General features: G+C 37.3%; 1 protein-coding gene across 3 annotated transcripts in view; it reads right to left on the bottom strand.

Moving 5' to 3' along the window:
- Window positions 1–21015, bottom strand: part of PIP5K1B (phosphatidylinositol-4-phosphate 5-kinase type 1 beta) — a 98285-nt gene that overhangs the window by 7860 nt on the left and 69410 nt on the right. For all 3 annotated transcript variants that reach the window (XM_088156853.1, XM_088156854.1, XM_014869913.2), the window contains 7 exons: window positions 18151–18362; window positions 16447–16530; window positions 16286–16334; window positions 15674–15758; window positions 10718–10873; window positions 9831–9975; window positions 2521–2638 (listed from right to left, as the gene is read on the bottom strand). In XM_088156853.1, coding sequence (XP_088012979.1) covers window positions 2521–2638; window positions 9831–9975; window positions 10718–10873; window positions 15674–15758; window positions 16286–16334; window positions 16447–16530; window positions 18151–18362 — 849 coding nt within the window. The remainder of the gene's footprint in view (window positions 1–2520; window positions 2639–9830; window positions 9976–10717; window positions 10874–15673; window positions 15759–16285; window positions 16335–16446; window positions 16531–18150; window positions 18363–21015) is intronic.

The following is a 21015-nucleotide window of genomic DNA, read 5'->3' as shown; positions in this document are numbered from 1 at the left end:
ACTTTGCTTTCCACACATGCTCCCTGTTAAATCCCTCATATCTGGGCTCTGAGTATACCAAAGCTATCTTATCTAAAATCCAGAGCGTTTTTCCTAATGCTGGTCTTTAGTATGTTCAGCAGGATCTTAAACCCACAACGTTGTTGTGATTGCTGCACCCAGAGATATAATTTGAAGTTGTCTTTTCAGTTTGTGAGCAGTAAATCTAGCAATGCATTGCTCCTAGTGAAAACGACCAGCACATTTAGCAGGATGCAAGTCTTCATGTATTCTAAGAATCTCATGGACAACTTGTGCATTGCTGTACTGTTCTCCCAACAAATGCCTGGGTAATTGAAGTCACCCATGATGACCAGGTTCTTTTGGCTCAATACTTGCTTGAAGAGCCAAAGTAAGTTTTTGTCAGCCTCATCATCCTGCTTTGAAGGCTAGGAACATCCACATAAAAAAAGATTCTTCTTTGTGATGAACCATCTAATTTTGATCTTAAGACATCTGATAAACATTTTGTGGTCTCCATAGGTTACCTTCATATACCCAGATTTCTTTTTTATGAAGTACAGCTCCACCTCCTCTTACTATCTTTGAAAAGAGTTTGACATCTATTGTGATCTTCCAGTCATGTGAGTCTTCCCACTAAGCTTCTGCAACTCCTTTCACATCATAACTCTCAGACTAGGCATGAATCTGCAGTTCCTCTTCTTGGCCAGAATTCATGCTTTGGCATGCACGTACTTGAGGTGGTTGGACTTAGGATTCTTCCTTTGCAAAGTGTTGGGAAGCATTCCCCCCCTACGCTAGTACACCTACATGCTCATCCATGCTTTGCTTATGAGCATTCAGATGTCACAGTTCTTGATCCTCCTCTTAAGTTACTTAGTTAAAAGCATAATTCATTAAGTCAGCTAATCTGCTAGCAAGGTTAGGTTGTGTGTTATTAGTCATTTGTCCACTTACCAAAACATATTAGGATTTCTGAGTCCCTCTTTGTTGAACAGATAATTCAGGTCCACATTGTACTAGCAATGAGCCAAATTAACACAAATCCTACAGGAGTAGATTGATTCAATGGGCTACACTTGAGGTCACAATTAACTAAATAAATTCTATATCTAATTGGCCACTGGTACTTGCTACTGTTTTGTGTCAGTGGAGGAAGGACAGATAACTTCCCTAAGTGTCCTGGACTATTAATTTAGTAGCTGTTAACTGTACTATACACACTCAAGCTTTGCTGGCTAATAAGAAGGAAAAAACCATCAGTGGCACAGCCTACAGAAAAAGAGAATGTGACAAACACATTTCATCTTGATGTAAGATCAGACACAAACATGTTTCATCTGAACTCAAGAGAATCAGTCACTGGAAAAACTTCTGCAGGGATGTGGCAGAGTTCTCATTGCTGAAGGTTTCTAAACTGCAATGGAAAAAGTTGTTGGATAATCTTATCCAGGGTGCCTTTTCCACAAAATGTTGGAGTGGATGAATCTCTTGAGTCCCATCAACCTGAGCTGTTTTATAATTCTAAGATATTATGGATTTCCTAAGACAAAGATCAGGTAACTCTAGGGATAAGAGAAATAAAGAATGCAATCAATTTTATCTAGAAAGGAAACGACCATGTGAAACATTTATTAGAAACATGAACAAACTTCCCTCTTTTGATTCTTCATCTCTGGTACAATTCTTGCCATGATAGTCAAAGAGAAATATTACTAGAATAATGTCAGAATTGTTTATGGTTTATGAAAATAAGTCTTTGGAAAAAAAAGCCAAGCTTAACATACATGCCTCCTGCATTTATACTGACACTCTCAGAACAGCCTAAAAAGTTCGATGCACAAAACTCACTCAACTGGAATTTGGATTGGGTGCCTACTGCCTTTATGTCTGTGGAATGTGAGCTGTGCGTACCAAGAGAATTTTTGAAACACAGGTGATGTGAAGACAAAAAAAGATAGACTTGACCTTATTTTTCAGTAGTCAGTTAAATTGCTCACTAGGAACTGAAACAGCAAAGAAATGTTTTTAATCAGCCATCACAATTGGACCACCCTTCAAAGCAGAAAAGGGGTCCAATAATGTACTTCACACTGAGCTCTACTGACTTCAAAATCAGTGACATAAATGCAGAACTTTTCAATCTGAGAAAATTTAATTTCTACATTGTGAAGTACTCTGCATGAAAAGAAAAGATTTTGTTATTCTTGTTATTGTTGTTTTGGGTTTTTGGGTTTTTTTCCTACAATAGAAAACAACAGAAAAGATCTCCTACCATTAGGGAAAAACTGAAAGATGTTTTGATATATTTCATTAATAATGCAATAGTTAATAGGCATATAAATTCTTCAAGGATTTGCTTTAGCAAATCAGACCTATGCAAACTTACACGTTTCATATAAAAAATACCTCAATAAACTTCTGAATTTTGAAGTTAAGAAGGTATTTTAGTCACTTACTGAACCTGAGTCAAAGCAATTAGAGGTGAAAAAGCCCATCAGAAATAGTTTGACAACTTACTAAGTAGACATCCAAAACTGAAGCATTATCATTTTCCATTTCCAGTGTGCTCTGTTCTGAAGTCAAATATATGGCACTGTCTCCCAAAGTGAATGTTGAACTTGAAGGTAACCCTTTACTGCAAAGAGAAAGGAGAATACAATCAACCAAAAGTCCAAGTTACAAAGCTCAGTCACTGAAAATTTAAAAGTAAGTTTCTCTATTAAACATAAAAATCTTCAAATATTTGGGAAAAAGGAATGTAAATAAATATAGATATGTTGGCAATGGCTAGATAACTGGAAGCTCATATTTGACTAATGGTACAGAAACATCAGATTTTATTTTTGTATTTATTAAAATTTTATCAGAAATTAAAGCTATTCCTGAAGTTTAGTATTTATTTAATGAATGAAATTATGTCACAGTAAATGTCACATAATTTCATTAATTTCAAGATACATAACTTCCACATTACACATGGTGTAAATTTTGGCAGCATTTTATAATTCAAAATAGGGAAAAAAAGAGTAAGCAATTAGGCACATCGTAACATTAGTAATATTGAACTTTTCCATGCAGACACAGATCATTAGCAGCCATAAGTTCAGAAAGAATAGTAGGACAAAACAAGTGTATTGTAATTAATACACTTATGCAAGGAAGTGATGTTTACAGAGAAGATGCACTCTATTACTTTATTCATTGATTGATTTTTTTCTTCTCTACCTTAAAGAAATAATGCAAAACTGCAAATGCAATTCCACAGAAATCTCATTTTGTAACACAGTTGGTCAACAAAGCTGAAATTCTCAAAGGTGTTTTAATGGAGTCAGATGTTCCCTACTGCATGTCTTGTCTACGTGCCAGAAATTGGGCTCCAGGCTGCCTTGAAAACTCAACTGTCAGTTGTGCAGAGACATATTTTAGAAGTTCTTATCTATTTGCAGACAATGTGAGAAACAAAAATTATCAACTATAACTTGGCATGGAAACATGGTTACAAGCCATCAATCTAGATATGATTAACTACCCCTTTCCTTTGCACTGCTTTAAGTATATTTCAGATGGGATAGAACTTCAGAAAGGGCAACATTAGCATGCAAAGTTCAACATGCAAAAACTAGCATGCAAAGTTGAGATTCAAATGCTCAACAAAATAATAAATCCACGTCATACTGCAACAGAGCTTTATATTCACTGCATTACAATGTTCCTTTTATCATACAATGCACTGGATATTCTTTTCAAAAGCAAGACTATTTCTCTTGCACTAGGATGACCCAGGTCCCATTGACTTAGCATGATTCTTATATGTGTAACTTGAATTCTATTGAGCAGTATAAAAGAGTAAAAACAAAAATCTTGTAATTAATCTCTTAACAGTGATACACATGCTGTCAGCAGCTGGTAACTGAAGTTCAGATTTCTTCAATAGCATCATCATAGCTGCATTTATTGCCAGTTTTAATGCAGATTGATAAGGCAAAGACATATTGGGGTGGCACAGGAGAGAACAAGTGAAATCCCCACACACAATGTTTCAGAAAGAACAGTTCAGAAGAACAGAGTTTTAATACAGTTTCTACAGTGCACTGAGTTCTCATCCTTAATTCTTAGGCTGAAAAAGAAAAGCCAAGCCAAAAATAAAAAAGCACTTTTACAGGTACTTTCTCTCATTCAGTAATGACCAGCCACAAGGAGCATGCTCAACTATGCTGTTGCCCTCCTCTGGCTAAAAAATTCTATTTGATCTTGGTTCTTAATAAAGAAAAGAAAAAAAAGAAGCAAAAATAATTCCATCATTAGAGAACTGGGAAAGCTTTGTTTTACTTTAAGCCACAATTACATGTTACTTCAATCATGGTCAAATTTTCATTCCCATGGGGATACCCTCAGTGTCTCAGTGCATCTGTTCATAGCATTTAAACATTCCTTTTCTTCCACCCAACTGCTTATTATCATGAAACATATGTGAATTTAATCCACTTTGAATCAGATTCAGACAAAGTTGTCTAAGCTTCAGAAGCTAGCAGTAGTATGTGGACAGACAGAACACTGAAACTTAACACACAAAAGTTTGTTTATGTAGAACATCAATTGGCAAAAGGGGTGCTTAATATTCCTTACAACAGAAAAACCAGTATCTGTAAATCTCTGTCACTGGAAAAAAAAGCAGAACAGCATTTCAAAGTCTCTATGCTGCAGGAAGCTTGATTGTATAAGAGAAAAAACCCACAATCCCTCAAAGCCTTTCAAAATTTGAAGTGGTCTGTCTCCACCAAGAAACAGCAACACAAACAAACAAAAATTGAAAAATATACAGATGAGAAGGAAGAAGAAGAAAGAGAAAGCAGAAGTCCAGACTACATATACATCTTAGAGAAATGAGGCACAGAATGCATAAAGAGAAAGAAGAATTAGATTTCATATAGATTTTTTTCCCTTAGGCTCAGGTGTATCAGAAGAATTCAGCAGTCCTTCTTATACAGCCCACAGTATTTTGGGATTGCTCTAAAGAGGGAGGTGATGCATCCCTTTATGCATCATGGGATTTTCTTTGTGTTTGGTACTGGAGAGTCCCATGAGACCTGCTGAAAAATACATTGAAAAAAGACTTCCTGTATTCTTGAAATATTTAAAACATGAATTTTAAAACATCTACAATTTGAAACATTTTAAAATATTTTAAAGCAAGTTTAAAACATTTCCAGAAGCACCATTGACCTCCTTCAGCTCTTTGCAATTCTAAAAGCAATGTCAAGTGAAACAAGAATCATAGTGCTTAGGGCATTCAGATTTGTCATCTTTAATTTAATTTGTCAGTACTTAATAGGAAAGCTTCTCCTGGAAGGGGAAAAAAAAAATCTGTTATCACTTCTGTAAAAATAATCCCTAGTATAATACGTATTACATTTCCTAAGATAAAACAAATAAACCTTCTCAAAGAAGTGGTTTTGGACTAATAATGACCTTTTCTAGTGGAAAACAGACCCTTTAGGTACTAAAATATCTCTGCACCAAATATAAACCTACTTGAGGAATGGGAAATATTTGAAAATTTTAATAGAAACAATAAATTGTCAAGTCTCTTATTTTACTAAAGGAATACTTGACATTGCTTATGTCAAAACCACTTGACTGAGAAACAGCTTCATGAAAAAGAAACCAGCTGTCTTCTGACAAACAAGAAAGCCTACATTTTCTGAATAGCATATGTCATGATTGTCTTTTTTTACTTTTTTTCAGCACAAAAAGGACTGGTCCATTTTGTGCTGAAAAATACAGCCATTTCCCCCTCTACACTACTCTTTCATTTGTTCTAATTCCTCTTCATGCTGTCTGGATAGCACCTTGGGTTTTCTCTACTTTTTTAACAACTGAGGAATAACTTGGTGAAAATAATCAGCTTGCAGCCTGGAAAAACGTTCCTAATAAGCTGTATGTTTACAACTGCTGCTCAGTCTTTTTCATCACTTTAATCACAAGTCCCCAAAAGCTTTCCATTTTCTACCTATTAGTTATGCTAATTCTAATCTGTACCAAGTCAGCTTTACCTAAAAGCCCTCACAAGATACAGCCTCAGGAGCTGGCTCCACCTCAGCATGTCACCTCTGTCTGCTTAACCTCAGCAGCAGTAGTTTCTCCCTTTCTACCACAAATGCTGAGCTCTCTCAAGGAGAGATGGTGCTCATTGCCTTTCTTATGTTATAAGCCATTTGCCTCTCCTTGGTGAAGTATTACATTGGATAACAGAAACAGAGGGTAATTCCAAAGGAAAAACCCAACTCAAACAGAAAATACGGTGTGTGCTTAAGGTATCCAAAAGTATTACTGTTCTCTGTTTAATGAGGAAAAGACTACCATCTGTTTTCTAAGTGGTATGGGCACATACTGCTCATTAGTAAGAGTCAAGGAGCTGCACAAATGTCATATTATTACTATGTACACAGGACTCTCCTCCTTTATCACCTTAAACCAGAAATTTCTGGCAGGTTACAAGCCAACTCTCTACTTTGTGCTATGTTATTTTGCCGGGCAAGGAAAAAGCCTGATGAAGACGATGCCAAACTGTAATTCTATTAAATAACAAAGAAGAATATTGTAGTCAATTACATATTTAAAGATTGAAAGTAGACTCACATTTGTAAAGAAATCTTTTATTCAGGCTTTGTTTCAAAGACCGCTTCAAGCTTTCTGTTTATCAGAGACTAATGGTAAAATTAGGAGTCCAGTATCACATAATTTTCTAATACTCAAAAGAAGAACTCTGGCAAGAAAAAAATCATATCTGAATCTAAAATTCAGTGCATCATTGTAACATGGGTTTTTTTGGTGGGTTTATTTCCCTGCTAGCTTTTTAAATGGGAGAACTGAAGTTCCTTCAGTGAGCCATATAAACATAAATAAAACTTCAGATGTATATATTATTTAGCACCAAGAAAAAGGAACAAACTCCCTGAACTGATGCCAAAAGAAGTGGGTACGAAACAGCAGGTGCCCAGATTCTTCTGAAAATTAATTCAATACTGAGCATGCTTAGCAGCTTTCTTAACTTCTAAGAGAAAACCACTAGCTATGGCAGGGAAGCTAATCCTCATGAATTGTACCTACTGAGATTGTGACACACGCCACTACTTAATGAGAATTAAAAACTGCCACCAGGCCCTATCTGAAGAGAGCACACCTAGACCAGCAAATATATTAGTTGATAAGCCCCTATGGCAGATCTCTTGGCTACAGTGTAGATGTTTTGGCAGAAAATGTGGGGAGAACCACACATTTATGAATGCTGGTATCAGGTCTACTGTGTAAGAGAACATGCCCTCTTGTAATGATGAAGTCCATACCTGGACTGCAGACACTAACAATCTGTGAAGATAAGCATGTTAATCACATAGCTAGCAACATGTCCTGCATTAGAGGGTATTTCATTGAGTGAATCACAACTGGAAAAGGAAATGAGTCTAGATAAACAATCAAAGTGTAGACCTGCTAAAAATTTTATTTTAGAATTATTTTGGAGTATCTTTACAGTAAAATCTAATGGAATTACTCATAGGCTTACTGTACAGTTAATTTTTAGAGAGTACAGAATATTTGAAATACTTTAAATCTGAACTCTTTATTCAGACAACTCCACCATTCTCTTTTCCTGACTGATGCTGATACAAAGCAGTTGTGTAGTTTTATTTGATGCTTAAAGCAAATAAAACCCTCCAGTACTATGTAACTTTATTTCTGTCAAAGAAAAAGCTTTGTGGAAGATCATGAATATTGAAGACCTACAGATAACTTGACAAAAGTTAAAGTGAATGAGCTCTATTTCTACTAATGAATATTCATCAGTAGTTTTATTTCCTCAAGCTTGTGTAGAAACATTTTTTTCTGCAATTAAAACTTTCTCTCCATTACACCCGAAAATATGCCTCATTCACATTTTTATAGCAAACCATCAGACATATGGAAGATGCCACAACAGAGCTTTATTTCAACTTAATGGAAGTGGAAGCTGTAAATATCACACAGAATCACAAAGTTGAAAGAGACCTTTAAGATCATTGAGTCAAACCCAGCCCAATTCCTCAACTAAACCATGGCACTGAGTGCCACATCCAATCTTTTTGTAAACACATCCAGAAATGCTGACTCTACCACCTCCCCAGGCAGACCATTCCAGTACTTTATCATTCTTTCTGTAAAAAACCTTTTCCTAATATCCAACCTATATTTCCCTTGGCACAGCTTAAGACTTTGTTCTCTGGTTCTGTCAGCTGCTGCCTGGAGAAAGAGACCAACCCCTCCTGACCACAGCCACCTTTCAGGAGGTTGTAGAGAGTGATGAGGTCACCCCCGAGTCTCCTTTTCTCCAGGCTAAACAACCCCAGCTCCCTCAGCCATTCCTCACAGGGTTTGTGTTCCAAGCCCCTCTCCAGCTTTGTTGTCTCCTCTGGATGCTCAAGCATCTCAATGTCCTTCCTAAACTGAGGGGCCAGAACTGGACACAGCACTCAAGGTGTGACCTCACCAGTGCTGAGTACAGGGGAAGAATGACCTCCCTGCTCCTGCTGGCCACACTATTCCTGACACAGGCCAGGATGCCATTGGCTTTCTTGGCCACCAGGGCACACTGCTGGCTCATGTTCAGCCAGCTGCCAACAGAACCCCCAGGTCCCTTTCTGCCTGGGCACTGTCCAGCCACACCATCCCCAGCCTACAGCACTGCAGGGGGTTATTGTGGCCAAACAAACAGAACTCGGACTTATATCACTTTCATCAAGTAATGCTGCAAGTCATTTTACTTTTTATGTAAATACAGTTGTCAAATATTTAATAGGAGTTAAAATCCTACTGCCTCAAGACTGCTTTTAAAATAACTTGATTTTTTGGGCAACATGCAGTTTACAAGAAAGAACTATGTCTTGGCACATTAGTGCATTTGTCAAATTTATACATTGAGTGGTTCAGAACTCCAAATTATTCCAAACAATATTCAAGATGCTTGAGTGGCTACCCTTCTTGATGAAAACAGGCAAAGGAATAGCTCAATACATATTAAAGAGATCGGCAAGCAGGCAAGGTGACACAGCACAGCACACCTCAGATGCACAAGGAAGCATACAGGCACATAGAGGGATGATCTCCCAGCAAGACTTACTGGCTTAAGCATGGCATTCAACAGACACAGCTGAAATACATTCAAGCACAACTCAAATCATATTCAGCCTAGCTCACTAGTATCTGCACAACTTTTCTTAAGACATTAAGTATTTATACTTCCTGGATTAAAATCAGACAGGCTCTAATCACATCTATGGGTGAAGTTTCACAGAGATTTACTTCAGAAAATGGTTGTTATAGAAGCATTTAAAACAGACCATTCAGCACTGTACATTCAGAATAAAAGTACAGTTTTTCCTCTTACTAGCACATCACCATTTTCTACAGCTGTTTTAGGCAACAGCGAAGTTATGAAAAGTACTTCCTACGCTGACCTTAATGTAGTTTGGTTTATGGTACAGACTAAGGCCAGAGCAAAGTTTAGATATCCAATTTCATTTTGGAACATGAAGAAAAATTAATATAACATTTTTCGCCATGTTTATGCTTTCTATTTCATGATCCCCAATTACAATGTGTATAATTACAAACAAATAGATGATAAATCTTACAGACTTTTGGCACCCCTCCTTCACTGGAAAGGCTAAATACTGAGTTACAGAGACACTTGCCCCTTCTGCTTCTTATTTTGCAGACCCCCCTTCTGCTGAGCACAGAAATTAAATTTCTCGCAGAACAGTGGGCAATCCTCTAATATATACGGTCTTTACCTGCTAGAATAGAGTGTAGGCTGATCACGTTGACAGTGCTCATCTACATTCAGGGAAGAAGAAGAAAGTGTGGTTGCCAGGGAAGCTGCTTCAAAAAGAGATGGAGTGCTTGGCACTAGGTCCGGCCGGCGGCATGAACCTAGCACTGCATATGCAGAAATAAAGAACAAATTTCATTTTAAGTTGAGCCCAGGACTCTTCATGTAAGTATATCAAGTCCCACAGTGCCCTCATCAGCTTCTTTAAGTTTCCTAATGTTTGAATTGATAAAATTGTAGTATTCATATGCCCATACCCACACTCTTTTGTATTACAGAGTGAATTTTAGCTGCTAACAAGCACATTCAGCTGAATACAGAGTAACTCCAAGGTCAAATATTAAGCAGAGGCCTGAGTTATGAATTCTTCTCAGTCCAGGGAGACTATTCTCATGCTACCAAGGCTCATTTATCAGATTGGATTAGGCAATCGGTTCTGCTTTCATCATGGCTGCAGGCAAGTTCTGAAAGGAGCAAAGTTGTATCTCTTCAAAAAGACTCTGGGAACAAGGAATTGAGCTTCAAAACACTTCATGTGACACACTTGTTTAGAGGTCAGTGAAAAGGAGAGCATTGGCTCTAATTAATTTACTACATGGGCTGAATAAGTTTTTTCAGGATGTCCTGAAATCTGAAAGTTTAACATCTTATTACAAACTTTGATTCTGACTTTGTCTTGCTCCTGAAGGTCCATTTTGCCAAATATTACTAACTACTCTCTCCATAAGAATTACATGACTCTGATTTTGAGAGCTCAGCCATACTGATGGTGTTCTAGTTACAGGACTTCTAGAGCTTACACAAAAATTTTAAAAACTTAATTTAGGTTGTTGATTAGAAAGACAATACCTTCTTCATCGAGGCTGGCATAACTTTGTCCTTCAGCAAGAATGCCATGCTTTTCATCCTTCCACTCCTGGCTAACTGCACACACTATTTCTTGTGATGCTGCCTTTAGGGCTGTGATGGAATTGCATCGCTTCTTTGAAGGTGAAGGCTTTAAAGCTGCATTACCAAATGAACAAAGGTGTTGAATGATGTAATCTTATCTCCCTACACATCTTTAACAGCATATGAACAAGTCAGTCATATAGAAAGGCTCGGTTTTGAATACAGATGAAAAGAACATGTCCAGAAACCTACTTAACAAACATTAGATTAAAACTAGAGCGGAAAGTATTGTTATTTCATCTGCAAGAGAAGTGTTTTTGTCTTTTTCAGTTTCTTGCTGTTTATTATAGGACAATAAGTCAAGTCACTGGCACCACTAAGTCAAAAAGCACCTGTGGAGTACCAACCCATGTAATCAGAGACAGAATGATACAGGAAAAAACCCCAGAATACAGGAAAACAGAAAAGACATTTGGAGTATTCTGAGAGGTATGATCATTTTTTTGAGTTGTTAACTACTTCTATGCAATGATACTGCAGAATTTCCACTTCAGACTCATGTGTCAAATATTTCTTTTAGGTACAATAAACACTTCCAAAATCTTGATGGCCTACACGTTCAGGTATCAGCACCTCTTTTATAATTCTTAGCAGGACCTGCCTATTTAAAAAGCAGTTTGAATCAAGCAATGATCATTGCCTCTTCTATTGAAGCATGACCCCCACCTGTAGTTCTTCTCCAGAAGGATGCCAGCTATTTCATTTAGTGTTTTTCAGCTGCTGGCTGCTGATCTACATGCATTGGATGCAAAGTTACTTAAGATGCACTACAAAACTTCTTTCACTGCTTTACTACAAAGTTCAAATTAAACACATCATGTCACTTCGCTAAAGACTGAAGAAAATAATCATATACATAGTTCCAGGGTATTTTTAAAAAAGAACATAGTAGATGCTGAGCTAGCCTCTGCTCAAGGCTAAACCCACTTATTAAGTTTTTGTTGTGAATTATGCATGGTTGTTCTGTGCACGAGGAAAAAAAAAGATTCAGAACAGGTCTTAAGTGTTTAAACTGAAACGTCTGACTCAAAGCTTGGAAATAATGTTCCTGAAGGCAGGAACACTCCCAATTTTTTATGAAAGAATAATAATGCATTTGAGCCATTAATCTATATAAAAGTACATTAATCAGTAAGAGTAGGATACTTAGGTTAACAGCCTGGAAAAATTATACAGATTAATTAAAATCAAAGAGAAAATTAGGCTTGATATCCTTTAATTGTACATTGTAGGCTTCAAACACAGAACAAGTTGTGTCTTGTCCTGGAACAAATCTAGCAGTCAGAATTAGAATGTTGAGATTAAATATATGGCATTTATTTTGTTAAACAGGAGTATTGAGTGGTAAGGAGCAGACACTCTTTATTCTTTACCAACGTAGAAGAGTTCCTTTGGTAATTGTCTCAGACAGCAGAACACCTACCAGTTCTTTGGCAAAATTATTCTAAGATTTAAAGAGAACTGAGTCTCAGGAGGCTCCTTTCTCCTTTAAGGTGAATTTTGCTTCACATTTTGTCGCATAACATTAGATTCTTCAGTTTTCTTATTAGTCAATCTTTTCCAAGGGATTTAACTTTCAACACTTTAAATCATTAATTTATTCTAGCATGCACAGTAATTTTTGGCTTATTCAAATCTTATTTAGTTCTAGTGTTTGTATTTTGTTCTCTCTCTGTCCACACAGACTTGTTTCTCACTCCAGATAACTAATGCAAATGTTAAGAGACCTGCATAATACTGGTCAAAAAGTATTTGCAAAACACCTTCTATCAGTTTGAAACAGTACCATATGCTCAACACTCCTCCTGTAGTATTTGAGCTGAGTATCCATTGCACATTTTGACACTCAAACTCTGAAGCGAATACACTTCCATGAGCAGGACTATGAAACTGCTAACTCAAACCCATTTTAAAGTACAAGTTTCTCTACAAAGCAGATAATTCTAGCCCATCATTTAATACTTACTTGTCAAGAACACTGCTTCATTAAAAAAAACTCAACTCAGAAAACACTCTCCTAGAGGGTAATCAAAACCAGCCCTTCTCTTACTAGAAGGAAACATGCACACAAACAAAAAGATGCAATTTCAGCATCACCTCCATGGGTTTAAAAAATAATCTGGTAGTAAAGCAGCAAGTTAATATGTATGCACACTATTTAAAACACTTCATCTGTATGTCTTACAATAAGGTTTTATAACACTTGTGATAATTGTTGGAAAAAACCTCATTGCTCACATAAGCAGAACAGCTTTTCCCCAAAGAACAGCCTGGACCTCATCAAACCCCAAGCACTCATCTTTGCCTTGCCAGTATATTTATTAGAGACTTCCTTACTGCACATACATTGAGTGCATCTCAGCAGCTGTCACAGAATGGCATGTGTTGGAAGGGATCTTAAATATCATCTAGTTCCAAACCCTGCTGATCCCAGTAACACCTACCACTGGAGCAGTTTGCTCAGAACCCCACTAAACTGGCCTTGAACACTCCCAGGTTGGGGCATCTACAATTTCTCTGGGCAACATGTTCCAGTTCCTAATCACCCTCACTTACAAAGAGCTTCTTCCTAATATCTAACCTAAATCTACCCTTCTTCAGCTTAAAGCCATTTCCCCTTGTCCTATCACTATATGCCCTTTTAAAAAGTCCATCTCCAGCCTTTTTTTAAGTCCCCTTTAGGTACTGGAAGGCAGGTACAAGATTTCTCCAGAGACTTCTCTTCTCTGGGCTGAACATCTCCAACTCACCTAGTCTGATGTCATAGGAGCGGGGCTCCATCCCTCTAATTATATTGGTGACCCTCCTCTAGACTCACTCCAAGACACTGATGTCCTTCCTGTGCTGGGACCCCCGAGCTGGATGCAGGGTTCCAGCTGGCTCTCACGAGAGCAGAGCAGAGGGGCAGAATGCCCTCCCTGGCCCTGCTGGCCACACTACTTTAGATGGAGCCCAGGATACAACTGACTTTCTGGGCTGCAAGTGCTCATGGCTGGGTCATGTCCAGCCTCTCCTCCACCAGCATTTCAAGTCCTTCTGCCCAGGGCTGCTCTCCATCTGTTCATTGCCCAGCCTGTGTTGGTATCTGGGTTTGCCTCAACCCAAATATAACACTTTGCACTTGGTTTTGTTGAACTTAGTCAGGTTCCCATGGTTCCACTTCTCGAGCTTGTCCAGGTCTCTTTTGTCACCCATCACCATCCTTCTCTGCACTACCAACACTTCAGATTAAGTTTCCTTTCAGGAGCATGGTCAATTTGTAGAGAAATTATCCATCAATTCATTAATATTTATAAGAAGCACAAAAAGTCTTATTTTCCTAGAAAGCTGTCATAGCATATCATGCATGCAGAGAATCACTACTTGGGGTAAATTCAATTTTTCTTTTTCGTTTAAAGGTTCCTTCATTGTACTTAAAATATCTTAATTGTTTTAGTATCGTTACTCAAACTTTTCCTTTTATCTGTCTATCCTATTATTTTTCTTATTTAGAATTTCACAAAATACTTATCAGCAACACTTCTGCCTTCTTGTTTTATTATCAGTTTTCCATCTTCTTTCATATGCGTTTACACATAATCATGTTTTTTGTTTTGATCTGTTAGGCCTTTTACACTGGCTTTCATGGGCAGGCTCAGAGTTCACAAGTTCAATTGGTCTTTAGAAAAGTGTTATCATCCTTAGACAACATGAAGAGCAACAAAGGCCAGTATGACTTCCAGTGGTAGAAAAGGTAGTGAAAATAAAACTTGATCTGAACTTTTGATGGAAAAAGCCTGTTAGTAAGTGTCTCTAAACTTTTTTTTAATTAGCAAGACACTAAATTAGTTTTCCTTAGTTGAGTCAGCATAGCAATTGGTGAGTGATCTCTCACCATCCTTATATGAACCCACCTGCCTTTTGTTATAACTTTTCCTCTGTCTAGTTGAAGAGGGGTGTCCTGGGGTGACTTTGTCATGTTGAATTGTATTCCCATTTGTCTGTTTAGCCCAGAAATAAGTTTTGTACCTTTAAGGCTGGATTTGAGAGTGAAGAGGGGGGAGGAGAAGCGGTGGAATGTCTGAGGCTGTTGTTTTCAAAACAGAGATACAGGAGTTCCATCGTCTTGTCCTCCTGGACTGTGTCACCGTGCTGGACAGCAGAGAGAGCTCTCCTTTGCTTTTTGTTAATTTCTGACTAGCTGAAGCAGAGAAGTTCCCAGGAAAGTGTTTTGTTTTTTTTTTTTTTTTCTTTTTTCCTGGAATTATTTGACCCTGCTCTGGACTGGGGGCCCGGGTGAGCACCCGGAGCTCGCACCTGCGGCCCCCGGGGCCTGGCCTGGCCAGCGCCATTTTCCAGACTGGGCCGAGCTACCCCCACAGGAGAGAGCCTTTCTGAATTTGTCATCTCTTCACAGCACTGAGAGGTTTTGTTGTTCGGTATTGGGGTTTTTTTTTGTGCTGGGCAGTGCTGTGCCTGTTGAATAAACAGGTTTTTACCACTTCTCTCTGAAGAAATTTCTTTCCCGAACCAGCTGGGGGAGGGGCCGCTCAGGTTTGCTTCCTGGGGGGGGGCCTTTGGAAGTTTTCTCCCAAATTCGCCCTAAACCAGGACAAGGGGGAGTGAAAGAGAGTCTAGGTGGTCACCTGAAGCCAACTTTAGATAGCCCCGATGTGACAAAAATACATAGTACATAATTGTCTGTAATTTTGCTAATAGAGTAAAATCCAGGTTGCCAGAAATTTAGTTTCTTGATTGGAGCTATAAAAGTGCTATATGATCTTGAAGAAACGCTTGTTTTATCACCAAGACAGGAGCATTATAAAATTATGATTATAAAAATATCTAAAAGAGTAGAATTCACTACGTTCTTACCTTGAACTTTTTTGAAAACTCTTGCATTCATAAACTTTAAAAATCTGTCTGCATAGAAACTTGGTCGGTGAACTGAAACAGTATCCTACAAGATTGAAAGAGATCTCAGTCACATTTTCCACAAGTAAATCACAAGTAAGGCGTCAAGAAAGAAGCTGGACACCTCAGGCAAACTACATTATGCATTTTAGGCATAATCAAAACTAGTGAATCATTACCTTTTTTTTCCCTTTTAAAGGTTAATTCTTCAAGAACTTTTTAGGTATTCCATTTATGAAATTATAAGTTATGAATTATACAGCTATATTCTGCAAAATCTTCCAAACATTTGAATTTTTTTTTTTAAATTTTGTATATTTTTCATTTATAGATTCATCAGTGTTCTGCTATGTGGCCAGACTTCTGTGTGTTGACAAACTAATATTATTAGTTGTAATTGAAAGCTCAACAAATAAAATCAGAGCACATATTGGGAAGATTTCAGCAGCAGTTCAAACCACATGGTGAGGTTAGACTGCAAATATACCAGAATTAGTTCTTTCCTTGTCAACATGGTCAAAGGTCTACCAGCTAAAATATCAGCCATTTAAAAAAATAGTAAGATCTACTTACCCCATCATAAACAAGAGCTTTCCAAGAATGTTCCAGCTTCTTCATTAACCTAAATGTATAAAAATCTAAATCAGAACTGCTTTATAAAACTTCCATTTTTATAAGTGATTTCAGAATATTTTACTCAGTGAAAATTCATTGAAAGTTGAAGTTCAGCTTACCTGTAAGACTGGAGAATATCAATAATACCCATAAATAAAAGCAGCTTTTCACCTTTATGGCTTTTTGCTGGAATACCTCCCATTCTAAGAGAAACAACATAGTTAGAACATCTTTTAAGACATCTCTGATCACCAGTTACCAGCTATACCGTACCCACTTGGAAACCCAAAGGAATAGACAATATTTAAGCCAGATGCCACAGTGCAAAGTTAGTCAAATGTGAGTCACCTGGCAGGTAACGGATTTTAAATAGAAAAGTGGAATTATCTGGGATTCAGTGGTAAATATCCATCATTTAAAAAGGAGAAATATTTTAAGATACGTTTTAGATAGATTGGAAATATTCAGATGATCTGAAAATTGGGAGACGGTATACATCAGTTTCTTGCTAAGGAGAATAAGTAACTTTAGATAAGAGAGAATTTTCTCACTTTATTGATCATAGGTGATAAATCACAGAGAGTCTGCACATTAACCAAAGACTGAAAAGGTTGTCTCATATATTTTTCACTAAAAATTATGTATTACCGATGTTTTTCCACAATTTCTTTACAGACAGATAAGTGACAGATAAAGCAACAGGATCAAGCTGAGAATCCTGACTGCATGGGCCTCTAGTTGGTCCAGGGTCTGTACTGAGCCATGAACCTTCATTCTAAGACCCTCTCTTCCTACTCCAACACCTAGAAAAATGGTCCACTTTAGATCCTCAGCACTGTTTTTTGCTCCACTACCATTATGCCAATATGAGAGAGACAGTGCAAAGGAGCCAAGGAAGGACTACACTTGCCAGGATCAGAGTAGCACTATATTAGCTCAGATGGTGTAGGAAATCAGCTAGTGCAACACCTCTGCCATCAAACAAAAGCACTGGCCGTCTTCTGTTTGAATGTGAGTTGTAAAAACCAAGTGAAATAAATCTCTATCTAATTGCAGTCTAGAGTTCTCAGTGTCTGGAAACTCTCTCTGAATGCTAAATATCATTAAAATCTCTCACTTGTTTGCTGTAGGCTTAAGCACAGATTTCTATATTGTTAATTGTATTTACCTACACAGCTCCTTTGAGAACCAGGAGAAAAGTAAATCCTTAATTTAAAATTAAATCTTCATTATAATGAAGGACTGATTATATGCAATGCTGAATGATGATGATAATGCTTTCATACTACTTAATATATTATGAAGGAAACACCAGAATAATGATTGTTTATTTAGTCAAACTTCTATTAAACTTTTTGCTGGACAGAAAAATGGAAGAAAAACATCAGTTCTTAATCTCAGGAAATATATGACTGGCACTTCAGTGGCTGATGATATCATTCTATGTACACTGAGTATACTACTTCAAGATGAAAACAACCCCTGTAGGAATATTAATTTCAAAGTTAACTTATAGTTTTTGCTTTGCTCTCACCAGACTGCTTCATATAAAATTAGATTACAGTTGGGACACTTGTAATAGCTGTCTAATAACATCTCTTTTAGAAAAGAATGCACATGTGCATACATAAGTCACTCTGAACTATCAGGTATTTAAAGACAATCAATCTACTGATGAGCATTCCCATTTCATGCTCTGTGGCAAATCTTTGGGAAAAAAAAAAAAGGCTCAATCTTTCAGTTCCTGGAATGCAGTGTACTCATTAATATTTTGCCTGTTTATAGTTTTAATAGCAATCTTAAAAGCAGATTACAGCACTTACGTGTTTGTTGTCTCTGTGGTGATGGAGTCTCCAGACTTCCCAGGGCCCTGTATAGACTCCATTGCTGTGGAATAGAGAACTTTCTGCCCTCCATGGCGTTTTGCATCTGATGCACTCCGGGAACACTCTCCTCCTTTTTCCTTCATGTTACTGTTCAATATGTGGATCCCCAGGAGCAGACTGTAATCCATGATCTTAAAACTTTCTAGAACCTACCAAAGAAGGAATGACTATACTGAAACCACTAAAGAATTACACAGCAGCCTTTTGCAAACCTGAGTGAAAACAGGCTCTCAAGGTACAAACTTATCTTATCAGGGAGTGTGTGAAATTACAGTCAAGCAAAAATCTTTTACTGTCCCACACAAGTCAAAGTGCTACTTTTATAGTTAGCTGAATGCTTTTGTAACAAGTGGGAAAGAAACTTGCATAGTTGAAATGTAACCTGATGTTATTTTGTAGTCAAGGAAGATAATTCCAGGCAGCACCTTTTCTTTTATAGCAAACAATCAATTAATGGTTCCATCATATACTCATGAACAACGTTTTTTATATTATCTCTAGTCCACATTCCAGACCTCCCAGAGCGTTTTTGCCTGTAGTCCTCTCTTATCTCCCCTCCACCTCCTATTTATAACATAGACCATATTCTTGGAGAAGTTTCAAATGGGAAAAAAAGTATTTGCTACCACTCCCTTATTAGCAGCTGATGGGATTGGAGCACAAAAGTCATGCAACTCTCTTCTAGGGTAAATAGAGCCTATCTAAACTGAAAAGACAAATTTTACTTCTGAAGCATGACTTAATCAATCAGCCTCTGGTAGCATGCCTTCTCTCACACAGAAATACTTTAATTTGTTTTTAGTCAGCTACACCATTACGAAGTCTGGCATGCTGTCACTGAAAGGCAATGCAGCTTAAGTCAATACCCAAATATGAACTAAAGCAAGTTGCAATCATATCTAGTAATACAACCAAACTGTTATTGTCAGACGGCAACTGTGTTGAATGTCTTACACAACAGAACTACTAAGTGGAGGGAGAAACACCAGTAACAGCCAGGAGGGGTATGCTGTGCCACTCACATCTCTACTCATGCAGCTCAGCAGTGATTCATGATAGGTTTTGGCACATATTGCCCGGAGATAATGGTGTAATTTTTGTCACAGAATCAAGAGGTAATAGTACATCTTTTTAAGTGAGCAAGAAAAAAAGTGATTTTATTGAGATAAGAGCAGATTCTAGGTTTTTTGATGAAGATTATCCAAGCATGAGTATTTCTGGTTAAGCAGAAACATCCCTTCTCTTAATGGAAAAAAAAAAGTAAAATGCAATTTCAGCACTTGTGTAGGTTTAAAAACTATATGGCAGTAAATCAATAACTTCGTATGGATCTGTAAGTCTAATCATAAGGTTTTTATATCACTTACCCTAATTGCTGGAAAAATACTCATTGCTCAGATAAACAGAGCAGTGATGAAACAAAGCATAACACACTGTAATCTAAATGTAGAAAGACATAAAATCAGACCTGATTTTCAGACTCAAAGAATGACTTTAAGACACCATGGTTTGCTCTTACACAGAAGGATCCTACACAGTGATGCCTTACTTCAAATGGAACATGAAAAGTTCTGCTAATGTATGCCCTTAGTAGTTCTCAGCATCTTCCATCACAGAACTCACAACAAAATACACAACAAAAAAATGTATTCTAACCACAAGATTCTGAAATTTTATTGTGTGTTGTGTGGAAATGTTAGTGGTTTACAATCATAAATTGTAAAGAAATTGTAAAGAAATACTATGGCTAACAGGTACAAAGCAACTTGGTGCCAAAAACTTCTAAAGTTCTTTACTGCTTACTTATTGCTACCCTTTACTCAGACTTTCTCAAAAAGAAATTACAATTTCATGTATTCATTAAATATCTAATCAATGAATGTTTGCCATCAAACGCTGAAAGTAAATTCTGGATAGGCTGAAAAATAACACCTTAGAAGTATAGCAACCAATACTGTTCACGCAAAACCAGAACAGCAGCTAGTCAGGCTTGGGAAAAGCATTGCCACATTTATTTTACAGTTATGAATTACTGCTGACAGCTCTGCCTTCAACATATTCTTTACTGCATTTTGAATTAGGTCACATTAGACACATGATTTTACTGCACTAATTACATAATCTACGTCTAGGACTGGATGTAGTCTCATGGGAGGCTGTGCTGTAATGTGCTGCTCCTTCTTCCACAGGGAACTCTTATGTGATAAAATTAATTCTTCTGACTACATCAATTCATCACTGCCACTTAAATCCATACTACTTGTACAGTACAACAGACTATGCCTTGAGAATTTATGATTTTGGTGTAGGATTACTGAAAAACATAATAAAAACAAGTAGCTGTTTTGTTATTACAGTTCCTTACCGGACTGAAATACCTTCACATCCAATGGATTAACTGCAGTACAAATTCTTATAAACAACACATAGCATAAGAACCCTTATGCCCCAGACACTCTGTTCATGGCCCTACTCAGAGGTGCCATTGTACTGTCCACAAAATGTCTTCAGGATATCACAACATGATCTGGCCCTGTCTGCCTACAGCTTTGATGTACAGTTCTGATTACTTCCCCTGAGAAATGTGATAACCAAACCAACCACTCCTTATGCAAATGAACCTCTGTGACCATATCTAAGCATGTTTTGCTCCACGTTTGTTTCTAATGAAACTTCTAGTAAGAAATAATTAACCAGAATAACAAGGAAGAATCTCATAAATTACCACTCAAAGCTTTGTCTCAAACTCCTCAGTCTGTATTAAGACAGCCGTTTTACTTCTTGATAAAAGTAAATCAGTTA

Source organism: Sturnus vulgaris, chromosome Z (assembly GCF_052056855.1).
Source record: "Sturnus vulgaris isolate bStuVul1 chromosome Z, bStuVul1.hap1, whole genome shotgun sequence".
Classification (NCBI taxonomy): domain Eukaryota; kingdom Metazoa; phylum Chordata; class Aves; order Passeriformes; family Sturnidae; genus Sturnus; species Sturnus vulgaris.
The sequence above is the reverse complement of the archived record's forward strand: the minus strand, read 5'-3'. Positions and strand labels throughout refer to the sequence as shown.